The 26,336-nt window shown below is 38.6% G+C and overlaps 1 protein-coding gene across 2 annotated transcripts in view; it reads right to left on the bottom strand.

The window, feature by feature from the left end:
- Positions 1–2,713: 2,713 nt before the first annotated feature.
- PTGFR (prostaglandin F receptor) overlaps positions 2,714–26,336 on the bottom strand; it is a 43,422-nt gene continuing 19,799 nt past the window's right edge. For both annotated transcript variants that reach the window (XM_072834188.1, XM_072834189.1), the window contains exon 3: positions 2,714–6,586. In XM_072834188.1, coding sequence (XP_072690289.1) covers positions 6,284–6,586 — 303 coding nt within the window. In that variant the 3' untranslated portion in view covers positions 2,714–6,283. The remainder of the gene's footprint in view (positions 6,587–26,336) is intronic.

Here is a 26,336-nt window from a genome sequence, read left to right as displayed (position 1 = left end):
TTTGAAACATTCATGAAAAATAAAGTCTGGTATGGACTGAATTGTGTCCCCTCTCAAAATTTATGTGTTTAAGCCCTATTCCTCAGTGTGATGATCTTTGAAGATAGGACATTTGGGAGGTAACTAGGTTTAGATGAGGTCGTGAGGGGTGGGATCTTCATGAGATTTGTGCCTTTGGGACCAGATCTCTCTTTCTCTCTCCTCTCTCCTCTCTCCTCCACACCCCCCCTCCCTGCTATCTCCCCCTACCACCACCATGTAAGGAAACTGCAAGAAGATGGCTAGGAAGAGAGCTCTCATCAGGTACCTAATTGGCTTGGACTTCTCAGCCTCCAGAACTGTGAGGAATCAATTTCTCTTGCTTATGCACCCGGTCCGTGGTATTTTGTGATAGTAGCCCAAGCTGACTAAGACAATATCCTTAATATACACAATCCTCCTGCAAGTCGGTAAGAAAAAAATTGACATTAAAAATAGATAAAGGTCAGGAACAGAAAATTTAGAGAGGAAGTGGAAATGACTAATAAAGGTATGAAAAGATGCTCAGCTTCATTAGCAATGGGAAGTACGAGTAACATAACAAAGCATGAAGTATGATTTATTTTTGCCAATCACACGGGTGACAATAAAAAGATTGCTGAAATAAACAGCAGGTAGTGTCAGAAATAGAGCCTTTTCTTAAGAAAAGAATGAGAGTACACATGTCACAATGTGGCAGTTTCTCTGGATATTGAAAATGTACAGGCCTGTAGCCCCGCAATCCCACAGAACACAAAAAAGGACAAGGATGTGCCTATTGAAACAGCCTAATTGGAAAGAGGGAAATGACTGAAAACAAAAACAATCCTCCTTCAATAGGAAAATTGTCATTTAAATTATAGTACACTTGTATTAGGTAAGAGTGTTTAGTTGCTAAAAAGAATACTCTGGGGACACCTGGGTAGCTCAGTGGTTAAGCATCTGCCTTCTGGTCGGGGCGTGATCCTGGAGACCCGGGATCGAGTCTCACATCGGGCTCCCTGCATGGAGCCTGCTTCTCCCTCTGCCTGTGTCTCTGCCTCTCTCCTCTCTCTGTCTCTCATGAATAAATAAAATTTTTTTCTTAAAAAAAAAAAAGAATACTCTGCATGTACCAACACGGGTTTTTGAAAAACAAAAGTTTTACAACACATGTATACATTGTATGTATGTCTAGTAGAATCTCATTTTTTTTTTCTCAACTAAAATGATTTAGGTGTATACTAGCATAGGATTGCCTTATTTAAGGTAGGAAAGTTAGCACTACAGCAACAGAAGGCATTTTGTTAATTTGGGGTTTTACCAATCAGATATTAAGAAAGAATTCAAATGTTACTAAATACAAAACTGTAAGAGTTTACACGCTTTTGTAAGTGGAGATGTGAAGTGTGAAGTACACTTCAAATCCAAAATACAGTTCCTTTAAATTTTAGCAATCCTGCCTCTACTTTGCTATGAATAAGGATATATAATGGTATTTTCAGGGTCCCTCGGGGGCACAGTCAGTTAAGCATCCAACTCTTGGTTTCAACTCAGGTCATGATCTCAAGGTTGTGAGATCGAGGGCTCTGTGGGCTCTGGCTGGGAGCAATCTGCTTGGGATTCTCTCCCTTTGTCCCTCTCACCTCAACCCCCCAACTCTTGTATGCACATGTTCTCGCTCTCTCTCAAATTAAAAAAAAATTTTTTTCACTACTTTATTCTATAGTGGTTTTTTATCTTCTAAAATTTTTATTGGGGCAACCAGATGACTCAGTCGGTTAAGCACCTGCCTTCAGCTCACATCATGATCTCGGGGTTCCGGGATCGAGTCCTGCATCAGGCTCCCTGCTCAGCAGAGTCTGCTTCTCCCTCTCTCTCTGCCCCATTCATGCGCTCTCTCCTGCTCACCCCCTCCCTGTCTCAAATAAGTAAAATCTTTAAAATAAAATAAAATTTCCATTTATTGCAAACCACAAATATGGCATTCATTCCACCTTATCTTTATAGATTACAAGCTACTTGGAAGAATGAATCCTAAATGCTTTCATTCCATGATTTTCTTAAATAGATGACCTTTTTAAAAAGTTCTAGTTTGAAATATGTTAGAATGACAAGAATGAAAAATGTGACCTGAGATGGAAATCATTCATGCTGTCCACCACTTATTTTCGGTTCCCCTCCAGGCCACATCATAGTATTGCACTAACTTGCTTCCTTGAAGGTAGTAGGGTGATCACTGGCTTTGGCCAGAGATGTGTGAGCAAAAGTAACAGGCGTTACCCCTAGGTGAAAGCTCCAAGAGCCAGTTCATGGTTCAATATGCTTTTTCTTCCCTGAAGCAAGGCAAACAGCAACATATAAGATGGTGGCTGCTTTGTCACCTGAGGTCTCTGAGTGATTAAAATGAACAGAGCTTCCCTTCTGAGTGGGCAGGAGCCATAGGTGAGATATAAATCTTTGAGGGTTATGGCACAAAGTTTTTTGGGGGGTCATTTGTTATCACAGACATTTCTCTGCTATCCTGACATGCCTAGGCCAGTGTGTTTTGAAAATTATCAGATTCTCATCCAAATCTATGACCCTGCCTAGGTGGACCACAAAAAAAAAGGTAATAAAAAGAATTTGAAATTCTTCCCATTGGATAGATAAAACGGAAGTTTAGGTTCAAAAGTTTCAAGCTTCATATGACCTTCCTAAAAATAGCCACTCTTGATAAACACTAGTCCAAGTTTATTATAAATCATTTGTTTGAAGTTTTAAACTAGTCAAAACACTAGAATTACATGAGTTGCACACTAATACAAGCAACAAAATATACATATTACTGTTCAATCTCATATAGTCCAGCAAGTACGAAGGACACAAAATACATTTATTCACATAACATCTACTGTTGAAATATCTCAGTAACAAGTTGAAGTCCAACATTATTTGCCACATGGTAAAATAGTCTGACACCCAAATGAAGAAGTAAGATGATGTACATTCCCATCTTTCATATCCTGACCTTAGTTTATTAATTTGGAGCAATGATGGTGATACAGGTGAAGTTAGCAGCAAGTTTCACAAAAAAGTTGTTTCTAGGTGTTTAGCAAGTGCTTTTATCTGGGCTCTAAATTCAGATTAGAGCAAAAGTAAGACCGGTTTTTCTTTTAAAGACTGAAAGTGCACAAAAAAGACCATTTATTGAATAAGACAGATATATTTCTGTGTGTGTGTGTGTGTGTGTGTACATGTTAACTTTTAGGTAATTTGCACTTCAGCAATACAAATAATTAGCAACATTCAACCCTTGGGGAAAAAATTAGACTATTTCTGTCACTTACTTAAATCCTCATTGACAAGTGGGATGCAATGGGATGCACCTACAACTAACTATGAGTCTGCATTATCTGTCTTGGTATCCATGATCATAAAAACCATATGCCATTGGCTTTTTCTGTCGTTTTTAAATTCACTAACAAAAGAAAAAAACCTGTCACTTGCCAGTCATTTGCCCCGAATAATAAAATTCCCCAGGAATAACATGATCAAATACTATGTGAAGTTGCTTAGATACTACTTTACCCAGTGAGAAGGGAATTTCAGTTGCTCTGAGGGTCTGATTATAAATTTTAAAACAGAGCTTAGAGTTTCAGAATTGGTTAACCTGCTGAACACTATTTGTACAATTTCTTTCCAGTAACTGCACAAATGTACTTTCACTTGGAATGCTCACATGAAAGTTGTTGATGGATGCTACATTCTATTATTCAACATATAATAAGATGCCAAACTACAGTGAAATGTATATAATAATAGAAACAAAGTTCTGAAGTCAAATATATGCATATTGTTGTGTTCACTTTATTTCATTTTCCTTGGACAAAAGGCCTAACACAATGTCAACACATATTCTTTCACTACATTTTTTTTTCAGTTTTTAGTGTCTACTACTCGAGTTTGACCTCATTCTAAAACCAACTTCATTACCCTACACCTGTACTCAGCTAATAAAGATAATCCTTCCAGGATATGCAGAGAGTGACTCTCTGTCATTCCCTAACACCTTACACACCCATGCACTCCCATATATGGTAATGTCACAGTAGCTCCTCAATATAGATACACGTGGCCTAGGTGACATCACAGCAATAGAGCAACCGTGATGCCATCTACTTAGAAGCCTTACGGAGAAGAGGCCTGGAACCCTGAACGAGAGTTTCTCTGCACGCCTCTCCTGGGTCACAATGCATGGAAGTGTTTGCTGTAGCATCCTATCCAGCATGAGGAGGAAGGATGAAGCTGTGGTTCCTTGTGCCTCAGCTTCCAGGACACCAACACTCTTAACTCTGGGAAATAAATGTCTGCTCAAAACCATCTATAATTTCTGGGCTTTAAGTGCTCTTGTAACACATGAGAACATTCATGTAATGTAACAGCAATCACAAATTGCAATGGCTTTTTTTTTTTAAAGTGTCTACACTGGATATTCAAATATACATACACACACACACATATATATCAAAATAACCAATATGTAATCGTCATTTTAAATAAAAATGCACAAAATTGTTGCAATTCCATGTTCATTTTGCATCAAAAATATTCTTACCTGTAATTCAATTTGGCAAGTGTTCTTTGAGCATATACTATGTGTTCCATATATGAGAATAACCAAACCTTGTGTAATTCATCATTTACTGGTCTTAAATTAAGAATATCGTGTGCCTCTGTGTGTGTGCATGTATCTTGTTTTTAAATTCACTGGAAAAAGTGGTTTCCTTTACATCTTCAATGAAGCTATTTGCTTAATTTCTTTTAGTTTATTCATAAGAATATACCAAAATTCACTGAAGTTCAACAACTTCCAGTGTAAATTCTAGTCAAAAGCAAAAATTTGTGGATATAATAATTTAAGTCTAGTTGAACCACATAGATTTCCCGGAGAATATGAACTCAGTCTCACAGAGAAGGTTAATTTTTAAATGGACCACAGGTAAGGAAGGCAAAAATTCTTTTACAGAAATACATTTCTTTACTATGAAGCAGAACTATCTACCCTATGTTCTGATAGCCCCAGGACATTTTCAATGATTACTAAAATTTAGGGGAGGGGTGAATTATACAAATAAGCAAAGAAGCCGAAAGTGTTACTGGGAAATTTGAGGAGAGATCTTTATCCCCTGATCTCTTGGGTAACCATAAGAATGATCTCCAAGCACCCAACTAATTGCCAATTTTCCCCTTGACACAGCATAGGCTTTAGAAGATGCCATCCTACAGATTTAATGAACCAGCTTTCAACAGAAATTTTTGATATGCTTATGTGTGTGTGTGTGCATGCATAGAAAGCACAAACACACTAGCTGCAGATAGTTTTTAAATATTGCATATGGATTATGTTTCTTTTGTTCTCTGATACAGAAATGACAAGTCCAAGTAGAGGTCCTTTGCCAACATTCTTTGTAACCATCCCTGGGGTTTAAGTTTAGTTTGTATTATCCATGGCAGAGCTTCATAGGAACTGCTATAATGCAAATAGCCTATACATGTGCTGAAATAGAGCCTGTGTTTCTCTAAAAATTATTTACTGCGCACTAGAATTTTCACAGGAAAAGGAGATTATTTGAAAACTGTGCAAATCTATGACTCACACAGAAAACCTTCAAACAAGAATTTACCTTCACAATAATACATGCAAGTAGTTATATTTGTCAAAATGACAAGGACAGGCTCATTTTGAAGAGGCTCGTGAGGTCAGGCAACCTGACAGCCACATCTGGTGTCATGGAGGTCATTATAACAAGCCACAGTGAATCCCATGAGACATGACCCTACATCTACTGATTGAAGCTACATAATGAGGAGTATAACAGACCAGACCCAACAGTGAGGGTGCTCCACTTCATTGAGCCTCGTTTATAAGGAACAGTTGCAGAGCAGTGACCCCCAAACAGCTATTTGACTGTGCAGGTAAGTATTAAGATGTTCTTTGACAAATAGGCCAAGTAAATGCTTTAGGCTTCATTCATTCAAAAGCGTGAATAACACAAATAAGCTCCAATTTTTTTCAGTTGGACTCCATGGCATTATCTCATCATGTTTACCTCCAGTTGACAAAAAACAAGTGAAAAGATACAGTTGTACAGTGAATTTAGCAAATCTCAACAGCCAGATCTGACAAAAGTGGCCCCACACTAACTGCTGAGGTCTGAATTTTCCAGTTTGGCTTTCTATCCCTATCCAATTAACTGAAATATTGACAAATCTTTTCTGAATTTTGTCCTAGACCTACACTGCTTTACTGTCCTATTAAACCAGGTGCTTGCTGATTTATTTTCTCTGTAACTGGAGACTCAGAAATAGCAGCAACCTTTAGAGAATTTTTAATGGAGCTAAGCTCCCACCCATGCAAGCTGATGACATGCACTCCACAGCAGCGTCTGGCAAGTTTGTAGAGATTCTTAAGGACGGCCTTCCGCAGCAGAATGTACACCCAAGGATCTAAGATTTGATTCCACGTTGCCATTCGGAGAGCAAAAAGTATTGTTTTACAGGTCTCCAGAGAATGATCTCCATTTATTCCAATGTTGGCCATTGTCACCTGCAAAACAAACAAAACAACAAAATCCATTGATACAGCTATTTTCTTGGTCCTATAGTTGTTTAACTGAACTAGCAAGGCTACATGGCATCCATTTCACTTTCCACAAAATGGTGTTATTTTCCAAAATACTGACAAAAAGAAATGAAGAGTAGCGGAAACATTGATGTAGATATCTGGATCCTTTGAGTTCAAATTGACATTAGAACTACAAAAATGATAACTTATATGGCAAGTCAAATGTGCACAAATAGAATGACCCAAGGGAGAACAAACATTGCTACTGGTAACTGATCTTTTCTTACTTCTGGGAATAGTAAGTTCAAAGCCAACACACATTTGTATGTTTCAATGAAAAAAAAAAAAACCCTAAAGTTTATTTATGTAAAATTAAAGTACAGATCAACTATAGATACGAGATTTTTTAGAATACAATTTGCACATGGAAATGTTAGTGTTCTGGAATGTTACTTTTAGACTTTTCTGCTTGGTAACTACAATACCAATTTCTTCTTATCTCATATTCCCTTCTCTGCATCCTTCACCCTAGCCTTAACTTGGCTAAAATATTTCAAAAATGTAATGGAATTTTGTAAGGGTTTTGAAGGAAATGACTCCCGTCTATACTACCATTGAGTTAACAATAACAATGTAGATTTGGTCCCCTGTATCTATTTTCTCACCATTCATGAGGTTAAAGACATCATTTTGTGGAATAAGTCCCATAAATGGCCCCAGCTATATGTTAGAACTGGTCTAATCACTGAGACCAGTTTTGACTTCCAAATCAACAGCTGCATAATAAACAAACAAGAAGGCTTTGAAAACACCTTGGCTATAATCACAAATAAGACATAAATGAATAAAAAGTGAAACTGAAAAATTAAGAATCACTGGACCATAAGAACCGTGGGACCATTATGCCACCAGCATTAAGAGAGGATGTAACGAAGCCTAAAACCCAAATGAAAAGAAAAGTTTTTCTTGTCTTCTTAATGGACCATTATCAGAAGGAAATGTCTTAATTTGGCTTTGATGATATTAGTGGTTGAAGGATAAATGTCCCTTATCAAAACCTTCATTATCTACACAACAAAGTACAAACTCCCTAGTTGGTTCCTTGATGATATATCTAAAGTCAGCTACAATCTCATCTCCCCTGCAAATACCTTATTGTCCAATTTGCTGTGAAGGCCTCACCTGTCCCAAATCCACCACGCTCTTCTGAGCTGTGGCTTATGGGACTTTATTTTGTACTCCTACTCCCCCTTCCTGTCTGATAAACTCCTATCCACCCTAGTAAAAATGGGCTCATCTCCATGAAACTTTCTCCAACTTTACCAAGATGAATTAGCAAGTTACTCCCCCTCTGTTCTTTCAGAGCCCCCCTGTCCATAGCCAGTTGTATCACTTACCACACTGTATGATAATTATGCATTCATTTCTATACCTATATGCACCTCTTCTTTTTCCCCTTTTTTTCCCCTAGTACCCAGTTCAAAAACCGACACCTAGGATGTACTCAGTAAGAGTTGGAATTAAATTGTATGGTTTTCTATTCACTGAAGCTATCTCTAGAAGCACAGGAACTAGTCATCAGAGAAACAACTGATCATCCATTATAATGGTCTAATATTTTGAGGCTTAAAATATCTCTGAAAGCTTTAATCCATCCATTAGTAAAGGATTCCAAAGTGGTTTCTTGTCACTCAAAAGAACAGGATCTTACAAATTCCTTGGGAAATGGTTCTTTGCCTCAGAGTTCATTTCCTATGAGAATCAAACTGTAGCCCTAAACATTCTGTAGCTAAATAAGGCCAACCAAGTATCAACACACACAAAAAAATATCCTAATCCTCACCCAATAGTACCTGGGTCAGGTATAGACTCTTATGTCACTGTTCCCCACGTTAGCCATTAGGATAGAATAAGAAAACCTATATGGGCCCAGTTTCTCTTAGAAGAAAGCAGAGCTGGGGCACCTGGGTGACTCAGTTGGTTAAGCATCTGCCTTTGGCTCAGGTCATGATCCCAGAGTCCTGGGATAGAGCCCCACCTTGGGCTCTCTGCTCAGTGGGGAGCCTGCTTTTCCCTCTCCCTCTGACTGCCACTTCCCCTGCTTGTTTTCTCTTTCTCTGTCAATTAAATAAAATCTTGAAAGAAGAAAGAAAGAAGAAAGAAAGAAAGAAAGAAAGAAAGAAAGAAAGAAAGAAAGAAAGAAAGAAAGAAAGAAAGAAAGAGAAAGAGAGAAAGAGAGAGAGAGAGAGAGAGGGAGGGAGGGAGGGAGGAAGGAAGGGAGGGAAAGGAGGGAGAAGAAAGCAGAGCCAAGACCCAATGGGCAATTGGATTGAGATATTTTCATTTTATAGTTTTCTTTACTCATCAAATATATATTGATTATTTGCTATGTGCTCAGCAATGTGCTAAACACTGAGGCTACAAAGGCAAACAAAGGAGACATGTGCCTGTCTTCATGGTATTTACAATCTTCTTGCTGGGGTTTGGGGGGAGGAGGGTTGGTGATTGTTTCAAGTATGAATGAATAAGTATTTCTCTTGCCTTGTGAGTATTGAATGAATGTATTTCCTATTAATGACTATATATGTTTCTAGGAATCTCAGAGCCCAGTCTAGAACCTGCTCTGTATAGTTGGGAACAAAGATGCTTCGTGTAATTGGCTGGAACAGCTGGGCCTGGTTTAGAGACATGAAAATTAAAAACACCTGAGTTACATGGCATGCACTTCTCCGATACTTCTTTCTCCCTGAAAACAGCGGTGTGGTCACCAACTGTGCTACATACTCTACTAGGAGAAGTACATTAATATACTTTTTAGTATATTACTGATTATGGTATAGTCTCGAAAATTCAGGACAATCTAAGTATCCAACAAAAGATAAATTATGGTAATTTCGTGTAATGGAAAAATATGTAAACATTAATGTTTGTGATTCACTGTTAACTTTTTAAAAAGCAAGTTACTAAACTGTATCAACTAAGTGATCCTAGTCTTATAAAAAAAAGGAAAACCAAACCCAAATACATTATTTTGTGCACGTGTAGAAAAAAGACTAAGGTCTGTATCAGTATTTCAATTGGTTATCTCTAGACAGTAGAATTACAGAGGATTTTGATTTTCACCTTTGGTTAATCTCTAACTTACTAATTTTTGGATAGATCATGCACTGCTTTTGTAATCTGTGCATTTTTCCAGTTTGTTGAAATATACTTTCGTACTCGAGAATCAGAACTAATTTGGATTATTTATGCATGCCTGTGTGTATGTGAATGAGGTGCCACAGAATTGCCTGAACATTTCTGACACTTTTTAAGGGAATAAAATATAACCACTTATCCCAGAATATCAAATATAACAAAATTTAAGATAAATAAAATGCATATATATCCTGTCAAATGTGATCACTTCTTTAGGAAAAACTACAGAAGATGTAAAATAAAGATGACCAGAAGATATACTTCAAAGACCAAATAGAGGTTGTACTAAGTTACAATAAAAGCAAAGTATTCCTAACTGAATGAGGACATTCTTAACCGCACAATTAAGAGAACATCCTTATTACAAAATGCAGATCCATCATAGAACTTGACCACTCTGAAAACACAGGTGAGCACTAGCCCAGAAGAACTGGTCATTCGGACAGTTAGGGGATCTCGAATCATGAGAAAGGCGGAAAGTCTCCTGTAAACCAGAACATGCCACCTAGGAGTGAGAAACACAGCCACGAACACTAACATCAAAAACTAGAACTGAGTATTTTCCCGTGCTTGGAAGCCTCTTTTTATATATAGGCCAAATAATCCTCCTAACAACCCTGTGACATATGTATTGTTATCTGCATCTTCCAGATAAGGAAAGTATGGTTCCACTAGATAAGGGACCAGTCCATGGGAAGCGTCAGAGCCTGTCCAGGGCCTGTCCCTTTAATTACTACACTTAGATTGCCTACGGGCCCTGCAGTGTACTTGCTCAATACTCTTACCAAACGTCACCCAGAAAGAGTAGAGAAAGCTTCCTAAGGAGTGGGAGACACTATGGGAGGGACTTGCCTAGAGGAACAGGGAACTCACAGCCGCCACACCTAGGGAAGGACACCTCAGAATTGATTTCTGCATTAAAGAAAGGGCATTTCCTTGGCCCTGTTCCTGCCACTTCCCCAGCCACCCTGAGCCAGTGCTGGCATAGAAGGAGAAAAAAATGCAGAACTGAGACCCTGTTCCCATCGTAAAAAGGCCCGAAGAAGCCTTTTTCCCTTTCTCCCTTAAGATTAACACAGAAACACACACCTTGCCCCCAAGATGACAAGACAGCGGCAACTAAATGAGATTTAGGATTGAGGTCTCCTAGTCCAAAAGACCCAGGGAATTCTGTTCGAGTTTCTCAGTCTAAAGCTACAGATGATCGTAAGTAAACAATTATGTTCATGTGATCACGACCACTAAGGTACAAGTTCATACTTCAGAAAGTAAAGCAGGAATGTGACTGAAGGGATTCAGAGTACGCAAGGGGAGACAAAATAGGTGTCACTTACTATAAACACACAGAACTCTATATCACTTCCTATGAGAAGTGACAAAATCTTATGATTCCTATGTGAGTCATAAAATCTTAGAAAAAGCAGGGAAGTTTTCCTTCATCCAGTCCAGTTCAGAAATTCCTTGCAGGTGTCTTTAAGTATCGGATGGAAAAGACTCAGCACTACTCATGGGAGAATTTCTTCGATTTAAGCTGTGTGCTTTGTTGGGGCCCCTAGATGGCTCGGTCGGTTCAGCGTCCAACCCTTGATTTCAGCTCCGGTCATGATCTCAGAATCATGAGATCAAGCCCCATGTCAGGCTCCGCACTGAGCGTGGAGCCTGCTTAAGATATTCTCTCTCTCTCTCTCTCTCTCTCTCTCCCCTCTCCAGCTGCTTCCCCCTCACACCTGCACACACACACCCTCTCTCTAAAAGAATTCAAAAAAAAATAAACTGTGTGGGTTGTTGAACGTTCTCCTATCATCAGGAACTGAAAACTCTAGTTTTGGTCTCCAGAGCATCACGGAAGAAGTGTTGGCAGCTTTTCATATGCTTGAAAACTAACACTGGCTTGTATCTATTTCTCCATGTCTTCTACTGCTCCTCACCCAACATGACTTGCAAATGCCTGGCTGTCCGCCTCTCATCCACTAGTTTCTCCATCTTCCTTTAAAAAAAAATGCACTGGTGAGAAATAAAACATACACTCTCTATACAGTCCAACAGGGACAGAGCTCAGTGAAACAATCATTTCTTAAAAGGCAGACAAACCACTCCTATCTGAGCCTCCAGGACAATGCCACCTAGTTTCTCCTTTGATTGGATCCTAGCTCCCAGAACGTCACGGGAGGTAAGCTCCTTACTTATTAAATGTAATCCTAAGTGACTATGTGGAGCGTGACAACCTTCACATTTCCCTGCTTGTTTCCAAATTATTCAGACTTATGTATGGATGTATCAATATTTAGATATAAACATGCATAGTTACAGTCACAGATGTGTGACTTTGTCTTAATGGATCTGCTTTGTGGTATAAATATCCAATTCTGGAGCCTCAGATGTCAAACCCAGGGTAGGACCCCTGTACCTTCTCTTTGACCCACTCCCATGATGTGTCTCAGACGCCCTGTCCTCTCTCATTTGCTGTCATAGCACTTAAAAACAAGCCCATTCTATTATGGGCTCCTAACTGGTCCTCCAGACACAATTTACTTATTCATTTATCTTATTTCCACGTGTTCACTGTATTTTCAAACACTTCATAAATGCCACAATATGTCACTTTCCCTGTCCTTCCCTCAATGGGAAGGACCTGTCCAAATCCTCCACCCTTCCTATCCCGTCTTCTCCAGAAAGCCTTTCCTAAGCTCGCTACAGCTCCTTACCTCCCATCACACTTGCCACCATCCCACTAGCACTGATAGACACAGTATCAGCACCTTGTGCAAAATATATTATAATTAGAAAATGCAGCATCATAGTCCTTCAATTGTACTGTAAGTGCCTCACATCTTTAACCTTCTCAAATCTTTCTCCTCTACTTTTGACAGGGTAAGTGGGAAAAGACTCCTGCAGTCGAGATGAAAGACAAGAAGGAACAGGTAGCTTCAAGCACAGAATTTTGGAGGGTTGAGCAGAAAGGCCAGGCAGCCCCAGATCCAAGAAGTCAAGGATTTGAGGTGAAAAACAGGAGAAGCATATGAAAGCTTATATGGACTCGTGTTTCAAAGAATGCCTCAGCCTCTGAGACCATTCATCTCCAGCCTGCCCGGAGTGGCTCTGTACTTATTAAAGGAACCTGGTACAGTTAAAGTTAGTTTGAAATTTTTAAAATTTTTAAGGTGATAAATCAAACATTTACTTGGTTTAGGAAAGGATCCCCAGTCTCTGGTTAAAATTGAAAATCGTTGTGGAGGGTAAAGAACAGAGGCACAGATGCAGAGATTCCAACCCAGTCATATCCCAGAAGGGTTTGGGGGCCTGGAAAGGGTGGCGAGGGTCGGGGTAGAAGGGGTACATTTTAAATCTACAAGAGGGACGCCTGGGGGGCTCAGTGGTTGAGCGTCTGCCTTTGGCCCAGGGCGTGATCCCAGGGTCCTCGGATCGAGTCCCACATCGGGCTCCCTGCGAGGAGCCTGCTTCTCCCCCTGCCTCTGTCTCTGCCTCTCTTTGTGTTTCTCATGAATAAATAAATAAAATATTTTTAAAAAACTACAACAGAGACTTGTCTGTTTTAAGGTCTCAATCTGGGCTAAAGGGCTTTTGCCATCCCTGCACCTCTTGCATAATAAGTTGTTAGACTCAAAGGCTATTAAACCAAAGTCACTGATCAGTTAGTGAATTTGATTTAACTTTAGAAAAGCTTTGGCCTACCACTGACTCTTCCTGTCACTACGTGACAGCTCCAGCCACAGGGGAGATGCAGAAAGACCACACCGGTCCACTGGGGTGACTTAGGCACCCCAGGAATAATGGAATTTCTTTGCCCTAATGTGTCTTCAGGAAAGGAGAGAAAGGGAAGGGAAAAGTCTCGTTGGCATTTAATACTTTAACTATTTCATCTTCACCAAACTCCCAGCTATAGTTACAATTTTTCTGGTGCTGCAGATAAGAAAACAAAACCACAGAGACATTAAGTTGCCAGAGTTCACACTGCTGGTAAGTGGCAGAGGCAGGATTTAAACCCATCTACCTGGCTTCAAAACTCACAATCTAATTTTACTAAACGATTCCCAGTAATGAGACCAATAATTGTATATTTATGATCAAGATGATAAACAGAAAATAATAAGCATGTATGAGTACTTTACTATGTTCTGGACACTTTTATTTTTTCTTAAGATTTTATTTATTTATTTGACAGAAAGAGAGAGAGAGCACAGGCAAAGGGAGCAGCAGAGGGAGAGGGAGATGCAGGCTCCCTGCTGAGCAGTGGGCCTGACGGACCAGGGCTCCATCCCAGGACCCTGAGATGATCTGAGCCAAAGTCAAACACTTAACCAACTGAGCCACCCAGGTGCCCCCAGACACTGTTTTAAAATTTTACATCTATTATCATATCGAATCCTGTTAACTCCTTGAGGAAAGCAGTATTACCCCAATGTCAAGATGAAGTAGCTGAAGCAAGATGAACTTGCCCAAGGTCACGGAATTAAAAGAAATGCGGTCAGGATGTGAAGAGCTAGAGATGCTGAGTGAGGATGTATTGCCTTCTTGGCATTAGTAGATCTCATTTTTAACTCACTAGGTTTCTATTTCTTTCTGCCCATATCTGGTGTTCCTTCTAGCTGATTCTAGCACTTTTTAGCCCAGTGTTCCTATCAAGTCACTTTCACTAGTATCTTTGTTAAAATCAAGGTTGTATGCTATTAAATATGTTGCTCCAAATCTCTCGCGCCCGTACCAACAGACGTAAGTGACACGTAGGTCAGTTGCGGGAGGACCACACGGCTGAGGTGTCCTTCAAAGCACGCTTGTCAGAAAAGATGCCAGAGCAAAGAAAACTATCTATTTGGAAGGGAAAAAAAATTTTTATATATATTAACTAATGGATATAAAGTGATGCAGACAGTAAGACAAAACCCAGCATCCTTTCTCTTTTTTCTTCCTATCCACCCCACGATGAATGGCATAATTTTCATTTTAGGATCCTCTTTCATCCTTTTTGACTGGTCTTCAGATGTCCTTTTGGATCTCACTTTTTTTTTTAATCCACATTTTATAACTGTTATCCTTATTCCATCATTTCTGTTCTTTGGAGCCGATGAAAATAAAAAATGAGCAGGCAAAATTTGTAGGTCTTATAAGAAAACATGTGTATGAGACTATATGTGTTGGTTTATATGCCTTGCCTTGTTATAAAAGTAATTTAAGGCATTTTACTTTGAACTATGCTTTTAAGAGCACTGTAAACTCTAGTTCTAACTAGCAGTGATTAGTTAAACCAACAAAACATGGTTTATGCCTTAGACATTGGCAATGACAGACATGGAAGACATTTTCATCCTAACCAAGAACTTTTTAACTAACATGTCATAACTAAAGTAATTATTAGCAACTCTTCTATGAGTTAGAGAGAAAAGACCTAGTTAGAAATTAGTCTCCGTCTGGGAGCCACACTGTTTCAGAAACAAAAGACTACTTTGACTGTTGGCAACGCTGTTTTCAATGGCAAAAACAGACCGTAGAAGAAGGTGTTTCAGGAAAACATCTGCTCTGAAATACACTGTTTTTCCAAGAAGAAATTTAATTTCCAACTGGCAAAGTTAGTTTACTATTACAGAAGTTCAGAAAGAATTTCTGAAGCATTCTCTGAGCTCTAGGACAGTAATCCATTAGAGAGAATTTTTAATGAAATGAGTGTCCCTTTAAAAATAAAAAACTATCCATGATCTATTCTCCAACTGTCTCAGCAGCAGATACCATAACTCCATCAACCACATCAAGAAAAACACTTTATCTTGTGGACTCCTTTATCCTCAGCGCCACGCCCGATACTTGGTACACAACAGGCACTCGATAAATGCCAAATGAAGAAATAAGTGAATAAGAAGAAATTTTAGCGTCCATGGAGGCCACAAACCATGACTATTATTTTACACTGTGCTGGGCAGAGTGGGTGCCTAACTATTAATTGGCATACAACTTTCTCTATAATGCACAAAACGATTTTACTCCAACGGCCACCACACTGTCATCATCAATGGATAAGCTTTCACCAAGCTCATGATACCATTATGTTCAACATCCAATAGAAGACAGATTCAATGGGCTGTGGGATCTTAAGGGGGGGGTGAGGAGATCTTTTTAAATTCATTTTATTTTACTGATTTACTTATTTTTGGTAAGAGACCAAAAGTTATATAAAGACCAATGACTTATGTAAAGTGCTAAACTTGGGCCTTGGAAGTTTAGCACAAACATGTCAGCAATGTATTGTTTGGGATGCGATTATGATATTTTTAAATTCCATTAATTGTTATTTCCCTGAGACTTCAAAAAAGTCAATCATGAGCCACTGTATCAGCATAATAATTTAAAAATAATAATAATAAATTGCGCTAAATTCTTCTCAGTTACAGGTAAGACTGAGAGACCAGCAATCATTGTCCAAAAATTAATTTTACTAAGGATGCCTGGGTGGCTCAGGTGGTTGATCTGCCTTTGGCTCAGGTCATGATCCCAGGGTCCTGGGATCCAGTCCCATATTGGGCTCCCCGCAGGGAGCCTGCTTTTCCCTCTGTCTGTGTCTCTGCCTCTCTCTGTGTATCTCTCATGAATAAACAAAAATCTTTTTTAAAAAATCAATGTTACCAAAATATGAAAAATTACCACCTTTATGTCATTTAAATTTCTAAATACAGATTCCAATTGCTTTAAAAAAATCACAAAAATCCAACTTTTAAATAAAAAGATTTTTACAATCCAGAATATAGAGTTATTAGGTTGAGCTGATGTTCTTTCTGGAAAAAAGTACTAATTGCCAGATTTATTTTACCTAAAAAATTCATAGTTTAGCTAATATGAACTCCATCTGCTACCATTGTAGTTGAAACCTAGGGCTTATAGTAAAGTATAAGAAAACTTTTGGGAATGTGTCAAAGATGTCACCTAGAAAGGACACATCAACCATGCTATCATTTACCCTTCACAAGGGTTCATGGTCGGTCTTGCAAGATCTGGCTTTTTCTAAAGCAGATTGAGTTCTCCATTATCTTACGGATAAGTCATGGTTATTTCCATAATGAACACAAGTTCATGCCATCTTTTTTAATGAGTTACTGTAACCCAGCCACGAAATGTCCCTGGATTCCCTATCAACCCCATACTTCTGTCTCACCGAAGGTACCTCACTCCCATTCCTCTCATAGATCACGATGTCTGTCATGGGTACCTCCTTGCCATGCTACCGACTAGATACTGCTCACTGCCTCACTTGTAGCTTACTAAACAGTGATATGTGGTGATCCCATTGTTTCTCTTTGTCCAATTTTGCGGCCCTTGTTCTTGTCCTTTCACCTTGATGTTCAGGACCCTGGATATCCACAGCAAATTGGGTGTTAGGGTTATATAAGTTATACACGTCACCTGACACCGCACATTTCAATCATTCTTGCTGACAAGTGACCCCCGACAAAGTAAAAGGCAAAAGTATCAGCACATGCCCAGCACAATTCAACCACCTTGTGTAAGACTCTCTCTAGAAATGAATCATGCATGTAGAGGAGGAGGTTCAGGCATGCTCCTCCCTCCTGGGATCTCAGAAGAGTGTTGGATTTGACGCTACATTAACCCTATATTTCAGCAGCCTCTCAAAAAAAGGTATCAGTTGTCTTCAATTTTCTGTCACTGAACGGGATATCGCTTCAAAATAAAGGTCTAGCAATAATTTTTTTCGTTCCAACAGATAATTTAAATTGTGTATAGCTCTTGTAGTATAGAGCAGGACCCGGGAGCGGGGGTATATTTGTTTATTTTAGCTTTTTAAAGGCACATCTGCATCTGGTATAACCAAGACTCAGTAACAGGGTGCCTGGGTGGCTCAATCAGTCAAGAGTTGGACTCCTGAGTATCAGCTCAGGTCATGACCTCTGGGTTGTGAGATCAAGCCCCACATTGGGCTCCGTACTACCTCCCCACCTCTCTCTCTCTCTCTCTCTTTTCTCTCTCTGGAAAAAAAAATAGTACATGCAATAACACACCAATGTCAACTACAGTTCTCCTTGGTGTAATCATTATGTGACAAATTATTACATAAGCATATCACCAATTCCAGAAGACTGCTTCCACTTTATAACTATTGATTGGAAAAAAAAAAAATAACTATTGATTGGAACAGTTTCTAAGATTTCAAAGCAACAAGCAAAATGCTGTTATACAACTTTTAGTATTGTGGAATAATAAAGAATTTGGCTGGCCATTGTCCTTCATTCTTGGGAGGGAGCCTCTAAACCCTTGGAATTTCCTAAATGATGGGTGTGCCTTTATTATTCATGGTGGGCCCCTGGAATCATGGGTGTTTATTCTCATGAGGTGATTCCTGCTGAAGCCCTAGATAGTTTTGGGATTGGGGCAGGCCATGGTGGAAAGACCACTCATGTAATTATGAATGGTCCGTAACTTACAACAGTTCAACTTAGGATTTTTCAACTTTACAATAGTACAAAAGCTGTACACGTTCAGCAGAAACCATATGTCATATTTTGAATTTTAATCTTTTCCCAGACTAGCCATATGTAGTATGATCCTCTCTTGTGATGCTGGGCAGTGAGTGGCAGCAAGCCAAAGCTCCCAGTCAGCCACTCAATCATCAAGGTAAATAAATAATACACTTAACTCTTCAGTACCTATACAACTGTTCTGTTTTTCACTTTCAGTATAATATCCAATAAACTACCTGAGACAGGGAACAACCTTATTATAAAATAGGCTATGTGTTAGATAATTTTGCAACTGTAGGCTAATGTGAGTGTTCAAACATGTTTAAGGTAGGTTAGGCCAAGCTATGATGATCAGTAGTTTAGATGTATTGAAAGCATTTTGACTTACAATATTTTCAACTTACAACGGGTTTATCGGGACATAATCCTGTCATAAGTCGAGGAAGATCTGTGATGGGTTGGGCTTTGAGCTATGAAATATTAGCCTGACCTGGAGATTGACATAGTCAATGATTCAATCAATCATGCATAGGTCATGAAATCCAATAAAAGCTCTGGACACTCAAAGCTCAGGTGAGCTTTCCTGCTTACAGCTACAGATTGATGTACTAGGAGGGTGAAAACATCCTGAAGACATGGAAGCTTGGTGTTGGGGGTCCTCCCAGATCTCACGCCATGGTAGCCTGAGAGTATCTTTTACAATAAAGCTGTCATCATGAGTATAGTATATTCCTGAGTTCTGTGAGTCATTCTAAAGAATTAACAAATCTGAAGAAGTAGGAACTCCTGATTTTGTAGCCAATTGGTCAGAAAAGCAAAGGGCCTGGAAATCCTCAGGCTTTCAGCTAGTGTCTGAAATGAGGGCAGTCTTGAGGGAGACTGTGCCCCTAATCTGTGAAATCTGAAATAACTCGAGGCAGTTAGCATCAGAATTGCATTGCAGGTACCTTGTTACATCTTTGAGTATGTCAGAGTGACAAAGATGAAGTAAGGCTGGAAGTATTGCAATAGCCTGGATGGCTTCAGTTTAGGCATCCTGATACTGATCTTGCATGTTGGAGCTGGAAACCATTTTCATACCATTAACAAGCAGTTGGGAGGATATACATGAACTTTTCAATTAAGCTGTGATGGTTATCCTAGGTATAACGAGCAGTTAAAAAAAAATTCTCAGCATTTTGTTCAAAGTGTAGAATTTTGAATCGAGTTATACCCACAATCCCCCTCTGACTGACATTTAAGACAATTTATTTCATTATAGAAAAGACCAAAGGTTGGGACTGGAAAGGACCTTAAAAATCATGTGACCTAATTTGTCCATTTCACAGGGAGGAAAGGGGCCAGGAAGATCAGTGATTTGCCCAGTGATTAGCTACTTAATGTCTAAGCTGGAACAAGAGAAATGCTGTAATATCTAAAATCACACTGCAATTCTCATGCTCCTTGTGGTAAGACACTGTTCAGGAACTAAGGCAGATACATTCTAGTCCAGTTGTCTTGCCACTGAGAGAGACAGCAAAAACGGGTGTGCAGGATATGATCAAATGTCTTGTCTTCTACTGATCATTAATGTAGCACTTTTAATGTCTTCTTTACATTTCTGCTGACAAAACATAACCAATGGGGTAGCCTATGCAGATATTCAGCATTCTAGAAGCATTTATAAAGCATCTATTATAAATCAGTACTAGGCATTTAGAGATGTCAAGATGAATGATTAGGCCCATCTTTTCTAATGAGTGGACCTCCATCCTTCATAAAAACAGAAATGCAACTGTGTAAGTCCTGCAATCAAGGCCACAAGGGAGCACCGTGAAAAAAGCTGTGAATATTGTGGAAGGGACTTTTCTGCCAAACTAAAGGATTTGGCTCTTATTCTGCAGACATGTCAAGTTATTAGACGACTTTAAGCAAAGAAAGAAAAACTGAACCTCCCAACTGCATACGTGGGACATGATTTTGCCAATCTGCTTGACACTCTCAACAGGAAGGCTTGCTTCTTTTGCTGCTTTCCTCTCTCCGTGGCTCAGCACCCACAGTGACTTTTCCAAAGCTATGAAGAACGTACACCTCTAACTTTGTATTCTTCAGCCTCTATTACAGAAGTCTTGTGATAAAGAATGCAAAATTGATCCTTGTCTGAACAATGAAAACTCAGTTCTGTAATTCCTGGCTCAAGTGATGAAGGAATGTGAAGCACATAGAATCAGGCACCCACAGCTGAGATGTAAGAACGTTTAAGGACAGCCCCTCAGATGCCCAGCGCCTTGAGTGGCCAAGGCACTGTCCAAAGGGAGAAGCAAGTAAGAGACTCTGGCTGTAGGAGTACGTCCAACATGAAGCTCTCCAATTCTATAAGGAATCGCAGAGGGGATGCTGCTGCTTGTGCACACTTTTGCTTCTCAGGATTCCAGGGCCTCAAAGAGGTACAGTCCATCAAAACTCACAAATGTAAACTAATTAGACAAAAACAATATACCCATCTAGAAAATACAATAAATCTTTGTTGAGAGGACTGCCAGTTGAGAATATCAGTTTTATTATCAGACAAAGCCAGACTGTGGGCCATCCTATAAAATAATGCAAGAACTCTTCAAAAGTACCAAGGTCATACAAGACAAGGAAAGACCAAGGAGACGTGACAATGAATGCTGTCATGACAATATAATGGTGGATCTTAAATTGGACAGTAGAACAGAAAAAAGATGTAAGTAGAAAATCCGGTGATCCAAATAAAGTCTTTACTTAAGTTAATTACACTGTATTAATGCGATTTCTTAGTTTTGACAATTGTACTATGATAAGGCAAAGTATTAATATTAGAGGAAACTGACTAGAGCATATACGAGAACTCTGTAATAATTCTGCAAACTCTTCAGTACATCCAAAATTATTTTTTAAAAATGTTAAAGCTAAAAATTAAAAAATTAAAAAATTAAAAATAAAATTTAAGAAATGTTAAAGCTTACATGTATTTTCTAAAGAAATAGAGATTTTTTGGAGTCAGAGTCCTGGGTTTAAAACATGGTTCTAAAAAAAAAAAATAAAAAAAATAAAACATGGTTCTATTACTTTCTGGCAATGTGACCTTGAGCAAATTCCTTAATCTCTCTGTGCCTTAGCTTCCTCATCAGTAAAATGGGAATTTAAAACAATTGTAGAAGTGAAAAAGATTAAGTAAAATAATGTGTTTAAACCCTCAGTATTGTGTCAAGTACATAATAAGTTCCTAAAAAATTATATCTAGTATTTGCTTATGAACAGTACCATAATTATTATAGTTGTCATTGCTATAGTGGTTATTATTAGGATTTTCTGGTTCTGGAGTCACTTCAGGAAAAGCCCAATGCTACAGATAGTACGCATTTATCCTTTTCTTCATTTTGTTAGAGCCAGATGGAGTAACCCTGCTCCAGTATGTTCTGGGTCAAACTAAATCAACCAGATTTGGGTGTGTGCAGTTGCTGAATGTGGTGTGAGTGGGGTGGGAGTTGAAAGGGACACGTACAGAGATGGAAAAGTTCTTACTAGCCTTGAATAAGTACCCACATCAAGTTATATGATTCTCTACTAATGAGCAGCTGATTATATACCAGCAGCAAAAAGGCATCACCAACATTAAGCAACCCATACACTGCTTAATATGCTGTCGGTTACAACTACGTTTCTGTGTGCCGGAAGTGTTGCTGAGAATTTCTCTTCAGAAATCTGGCACTGATACTTTTGCTGCATTGTAGGCCACTTTTAGATACCCTAGCTTTACAGTTCTCAAGAGTTAGGAGTGCATCAGGACAGTACGCGAACTAATGAATTACCATGAATGAAATAAATGGAACAAATGAATGAAAGCCGTCTGGATCTCTTTTTAAAACAATGGCATGCAAAAAAAAATAAATAAATAAATAAATAGATAGATAGATAGATAGATAGATAGATAAATAAATAAATAAAAATAAAAAATAAAACAATGGCATGCAGACAGTCCCCAATTTACAAACTTTTGAAATAGCACTCATTTGTAAGTTATCCTTTAGAGTACAGAATATAGCTCACCATAATAATATAGTCTACTTACTGAGTAAGCAAATTTAAAATAGTGTGCCACAATTTTTTAGCACAAAAAAAATTAAAATTCTGCTGCAATATTAGTAATCCATACCAAAAAAAATTGTTTTCTATATTGCACTTTATGTCACATCTGAATGCTATATAGAGTTCCAACTTCTGGAATCCCTATTTCTTTGTTAGTCCAAAGGTACTTATACTTGTCTTTCACATTCTCCTCTTCCCCAAAACCAATTCTCCAACTCAGACTTCTTCTAATAGTGACCATCTCCCCCCCGCCCCCCCCCCCCGTGAGCTTTGAATTGAACTATTTCTCCTCCTTCCACTGCTATAAGGGACTTACCATTTGGACTCACTCTCCCACAATATTATTCCATAATTTAAAAAATAAGTGAAACTCTTGGGAGGGAAAGAGAAGGAAATGTACAGCCTAGTTCAATCTTTTTGCAAGGCAATGTAGCAAAAATATCTCACAAGCCTTCATAAGGTAGCTCCCCTTTAAAGTACTGATTTCATGTCCATGAAACTGTTCTAATCAAGTAAATAGAAATAGTCTGCAAAACCCACAGGATTTTCATCTCAGTGTTGCTTATAAAACAGAAAAAACAGAAGCAAATCCCAACAAAATTGGTTCTAGTATACGTACACAATGGAGTAGCTTGTGGCCATTAAAATGACGTTGCCTAAGAATGCTTACAGATAAGATAAAATATTTATGCTATAGTTTAGAAAATAAAGATTGCAAAATAATAGCATTTCAGTTTGATGAATATAATAATTATCACAATAGCTACAACTGATTGCATTATTACTGTGTACCTTCTGAGATAGGTACTACCAATATTCCCATTTCCAATGATTAAAAAAAAAGAGACAAAAGAAAATTGATTAACTTATCCAAGGTCAAATCGTTAGTAAGGGTAATCTGGCTCCCAAAGTCATACTCTTAATACAGTCTCTCTAATATGTAACGTGTGTGTTTTGAGAAAAGCATGGGAGTATAAGCAAAAATGTAACAGTACTTAACAGAGACTGGGTATGCACTTAGGTCAAAAAAAAAAAAAAATTCTAAAATGGCCTCTTAAAAATGGCCCAGTCCCTGGGGGCAATGCTCCTAATCCCTGGAACCTGTTATTATGAGTCGTAACTCCCATGATTATGTTACATGACACAGATGACACAGTGAGGTTATCCAAGTGGGCCTAATATAATCACATGAGCTCCTTTAATAGCAGAGAACTTTCTCCAGCTCATAGCACGAGAAGCCAGAGAGCAGCTGCCAACTGCCAGCCAGCCAGGAAAAGGGGACCTTGGATCTGCAGCTGCTGGGTTCTGCCAACAACCTGAGTGAACTTTGAAGTGGATTCTTCTCCCAAACTTGCAGGTAAGAGCCCAACCTTGCTTGTCCTTTGCTTTCAGTTCCCTGAGCAGAGAACCCAGCTGAACCCACCTAGACTTCTGACCTACACAACTATGACATTTTGAAGTGGGTGCTGTTTCAAGCTGCTCGGTTTATTGGAATTTGTTATGTAGTAAGAGAAAGCCAAAACAGTACTTATGAAGGACTTAAAATTAGGAAAATAGTAAAATTCATAGTCAGAAATCTACAACAGCCATTACACCTATATTTCCATTATACTTAATGGAGAAAATATAGATACATTTTAAGATCTGGAACAGGACACGGATACCCATCATGACTACCACTGCTTAACATTATATGGCAATTCCTGGCTAATGCTTTGAGGAAAAAATGAGGTATATAAGAATTACAAGAAAAGAGATACACTTCTGTTAAGCTAGAAATGATGAGAATTAGTTAATGATTGAAACCAAAGAGTTGAGCAAGTTGCTGAATATATGAACCTGGATAAATCAGACACTTCCCTAATTAACACAACCAACTATAGAACATAATTAAAAATACCATTCAAAACAGCATAGAAATGATAAAGGGTCTAGGAATTAAAAATAAACAAGACCTTAAGAGGGGCTTACATTTTTAATTGTGTCTTTTTCTATATTTTTCAAATTTAATATAACAAGTATATATTACTTTGCTAATAAAAATAGACAATAACAATGGTGATATTCAAAATGCTTAGAACATTGGCACCACTCAATCAAAATGGCACAGACAATAAATAAGCAGTTCAGCCTTGTACCTTGTAATTGTTAATTAAGTGATTATTATATTTCCCTCTCTGAATTGCCTGGGAAGACAAACTTCAGGCCTCTACCTTCTCTGAGGTTTTTCTCTCAATTATTTCTCCTATAGTCAGGAAAGAGGGAACAGAGCAGAATTATATGAAGGAGGCAGGGTGGTTTACTGGAAAGATTGCAGGCAGCAAAAACCCAGCTGGCCTGGAAAGGAGAAGGACGTGTCTGTAAGCCTGGAGAATGGAAAAGCAAAACAGGGAATTAGCTCACGTGGTCTGCATCTAACCATCCTTTCCTGCCTGAGGAGACAGAACAAAAAAAAGTGCAGTAGTTTTTGTAGATTCCATCTCTCTGCATGAACTCAGTTGTTCCAAGAATGAGAATGTGAGGGACCTTGCCATTACCTGCCTTCAAGTTATGAAATGACAAAGTTAAAGTCAAGGTTATGAAATGACGAGATCAAAGATCCCTCATGGAATTTGATTTGCAGATCCCAGGGGTAATCAAAAGATAATGATTAATGCACAACATACTTAATAAGGACCTTTACAAAATCCACCAGAGCACGATATATATTCAATATAAAAAACAGCTTAAGAGGTCAAATTATTGTCACATTGTAAACATAATCAAGGTAAGCAATGGAGACACCCTCTGTATACCTTAACCATGATCAAGCCCACACTGAAGGCAAATCGTCACAAATTGCACAATGATATATTCACATCACCAAGAAAGGTCTAAGCGATCCTATGAGCAGGTCTGAAAATAACCACCAAAAATACCAAGACTGTTCTTAGGAGACTATCAGTAAAAACTCATGAAATTTCTTCCTTGCATACTATAAAACTGTGGCTCAAATTCCACTTCCTTCTTTTCAGTATTAATTCTGTTATTTTTTTCCATCAAATTACCAAGTTCTGTGGTATTATTTGCAATACCAGAAAGCCAAGCCTTTCCTCCATGGTTGTACTCTTAAGAGATTTTGCAGATAATACCACAAAAAAATGGCCTCACTTAAAAAAACAAAACAAACAAAAAAACCCGACTTTTCTCAGAAGTAAATGAGAGGTAATAAAAGCATGTAATCAACAAGAGGTTAGGCTTTGCATTCAGGTAAGTGATTTGATAAAGAAAACGGGATTAACTAGCCTTCAGATTTCCCTGGTTGGATTAACCAGGGAAAGATAGAAGGGCCAAGACTCCTCCAGTCCTGAAGGTAAAGGTCCAAAATCCCAGAAGGTAAAACAGTGTCTGGTTGGCATCTTAGAGGAGCACTGACCTTATTAAACACATTCATATTAAGAAGCAGATCATGAAAAGAAAAGAGGAGGTATAAACCTAAAATGGCATTTACTACAAGTCTATGGAAAAGAAATCAGTAAGGAAAAAGATGAGGTCATTTCACCCAAGGAAGAAAAGAAACCAGAAAGTTTATAAGTCAACAATTAAATCAAAAGACAAAAAATTACATTCCTAGGAGAGCACTCAGTCTCACAACTGGGGGGTAAGAGCCTATTTCACTAAACCCAAGGACCACCAGAGACCACAATGAACCTGAACTCAAGGGAGCTTCAGTCAAGAATTCACTACCCTTCCTCTCTTGGTGGAAACTAAACACAGATGACACTTCTCAGCAAAGCTGTGCCTTGGAAGGCCATGGGCACTTGCTCACACTAGTTCTTTTGCAATAGAGCTGGTTCTGCTCATGCCTCCCCAAGTAAACTACGAATTCCTTTGAAGTGAAGATCCCATTTTAGTCATGTTTATATATGCGTGTAGCACATGCGCAAATGCCGAGGCTAAGCACTCAATAAATGGTTTTCAAA

This window comes from Canis lupus, chromosome 8 (assembly GCF_048164855.1).
Source record: "Canis lupus baileyi chromosome 8, mCanLup2.hap1, whole genome shotgun sequence".
NCBI lineage: Eukaryota > Metazoa > Chordata > Mammalia > Carnivora > Canidae > Canis > Canis lupus.
Note: the sequence above shows the minus strand (reverse complement) of the source record. Positions and strands in the feature narration are given on the sequence as shown.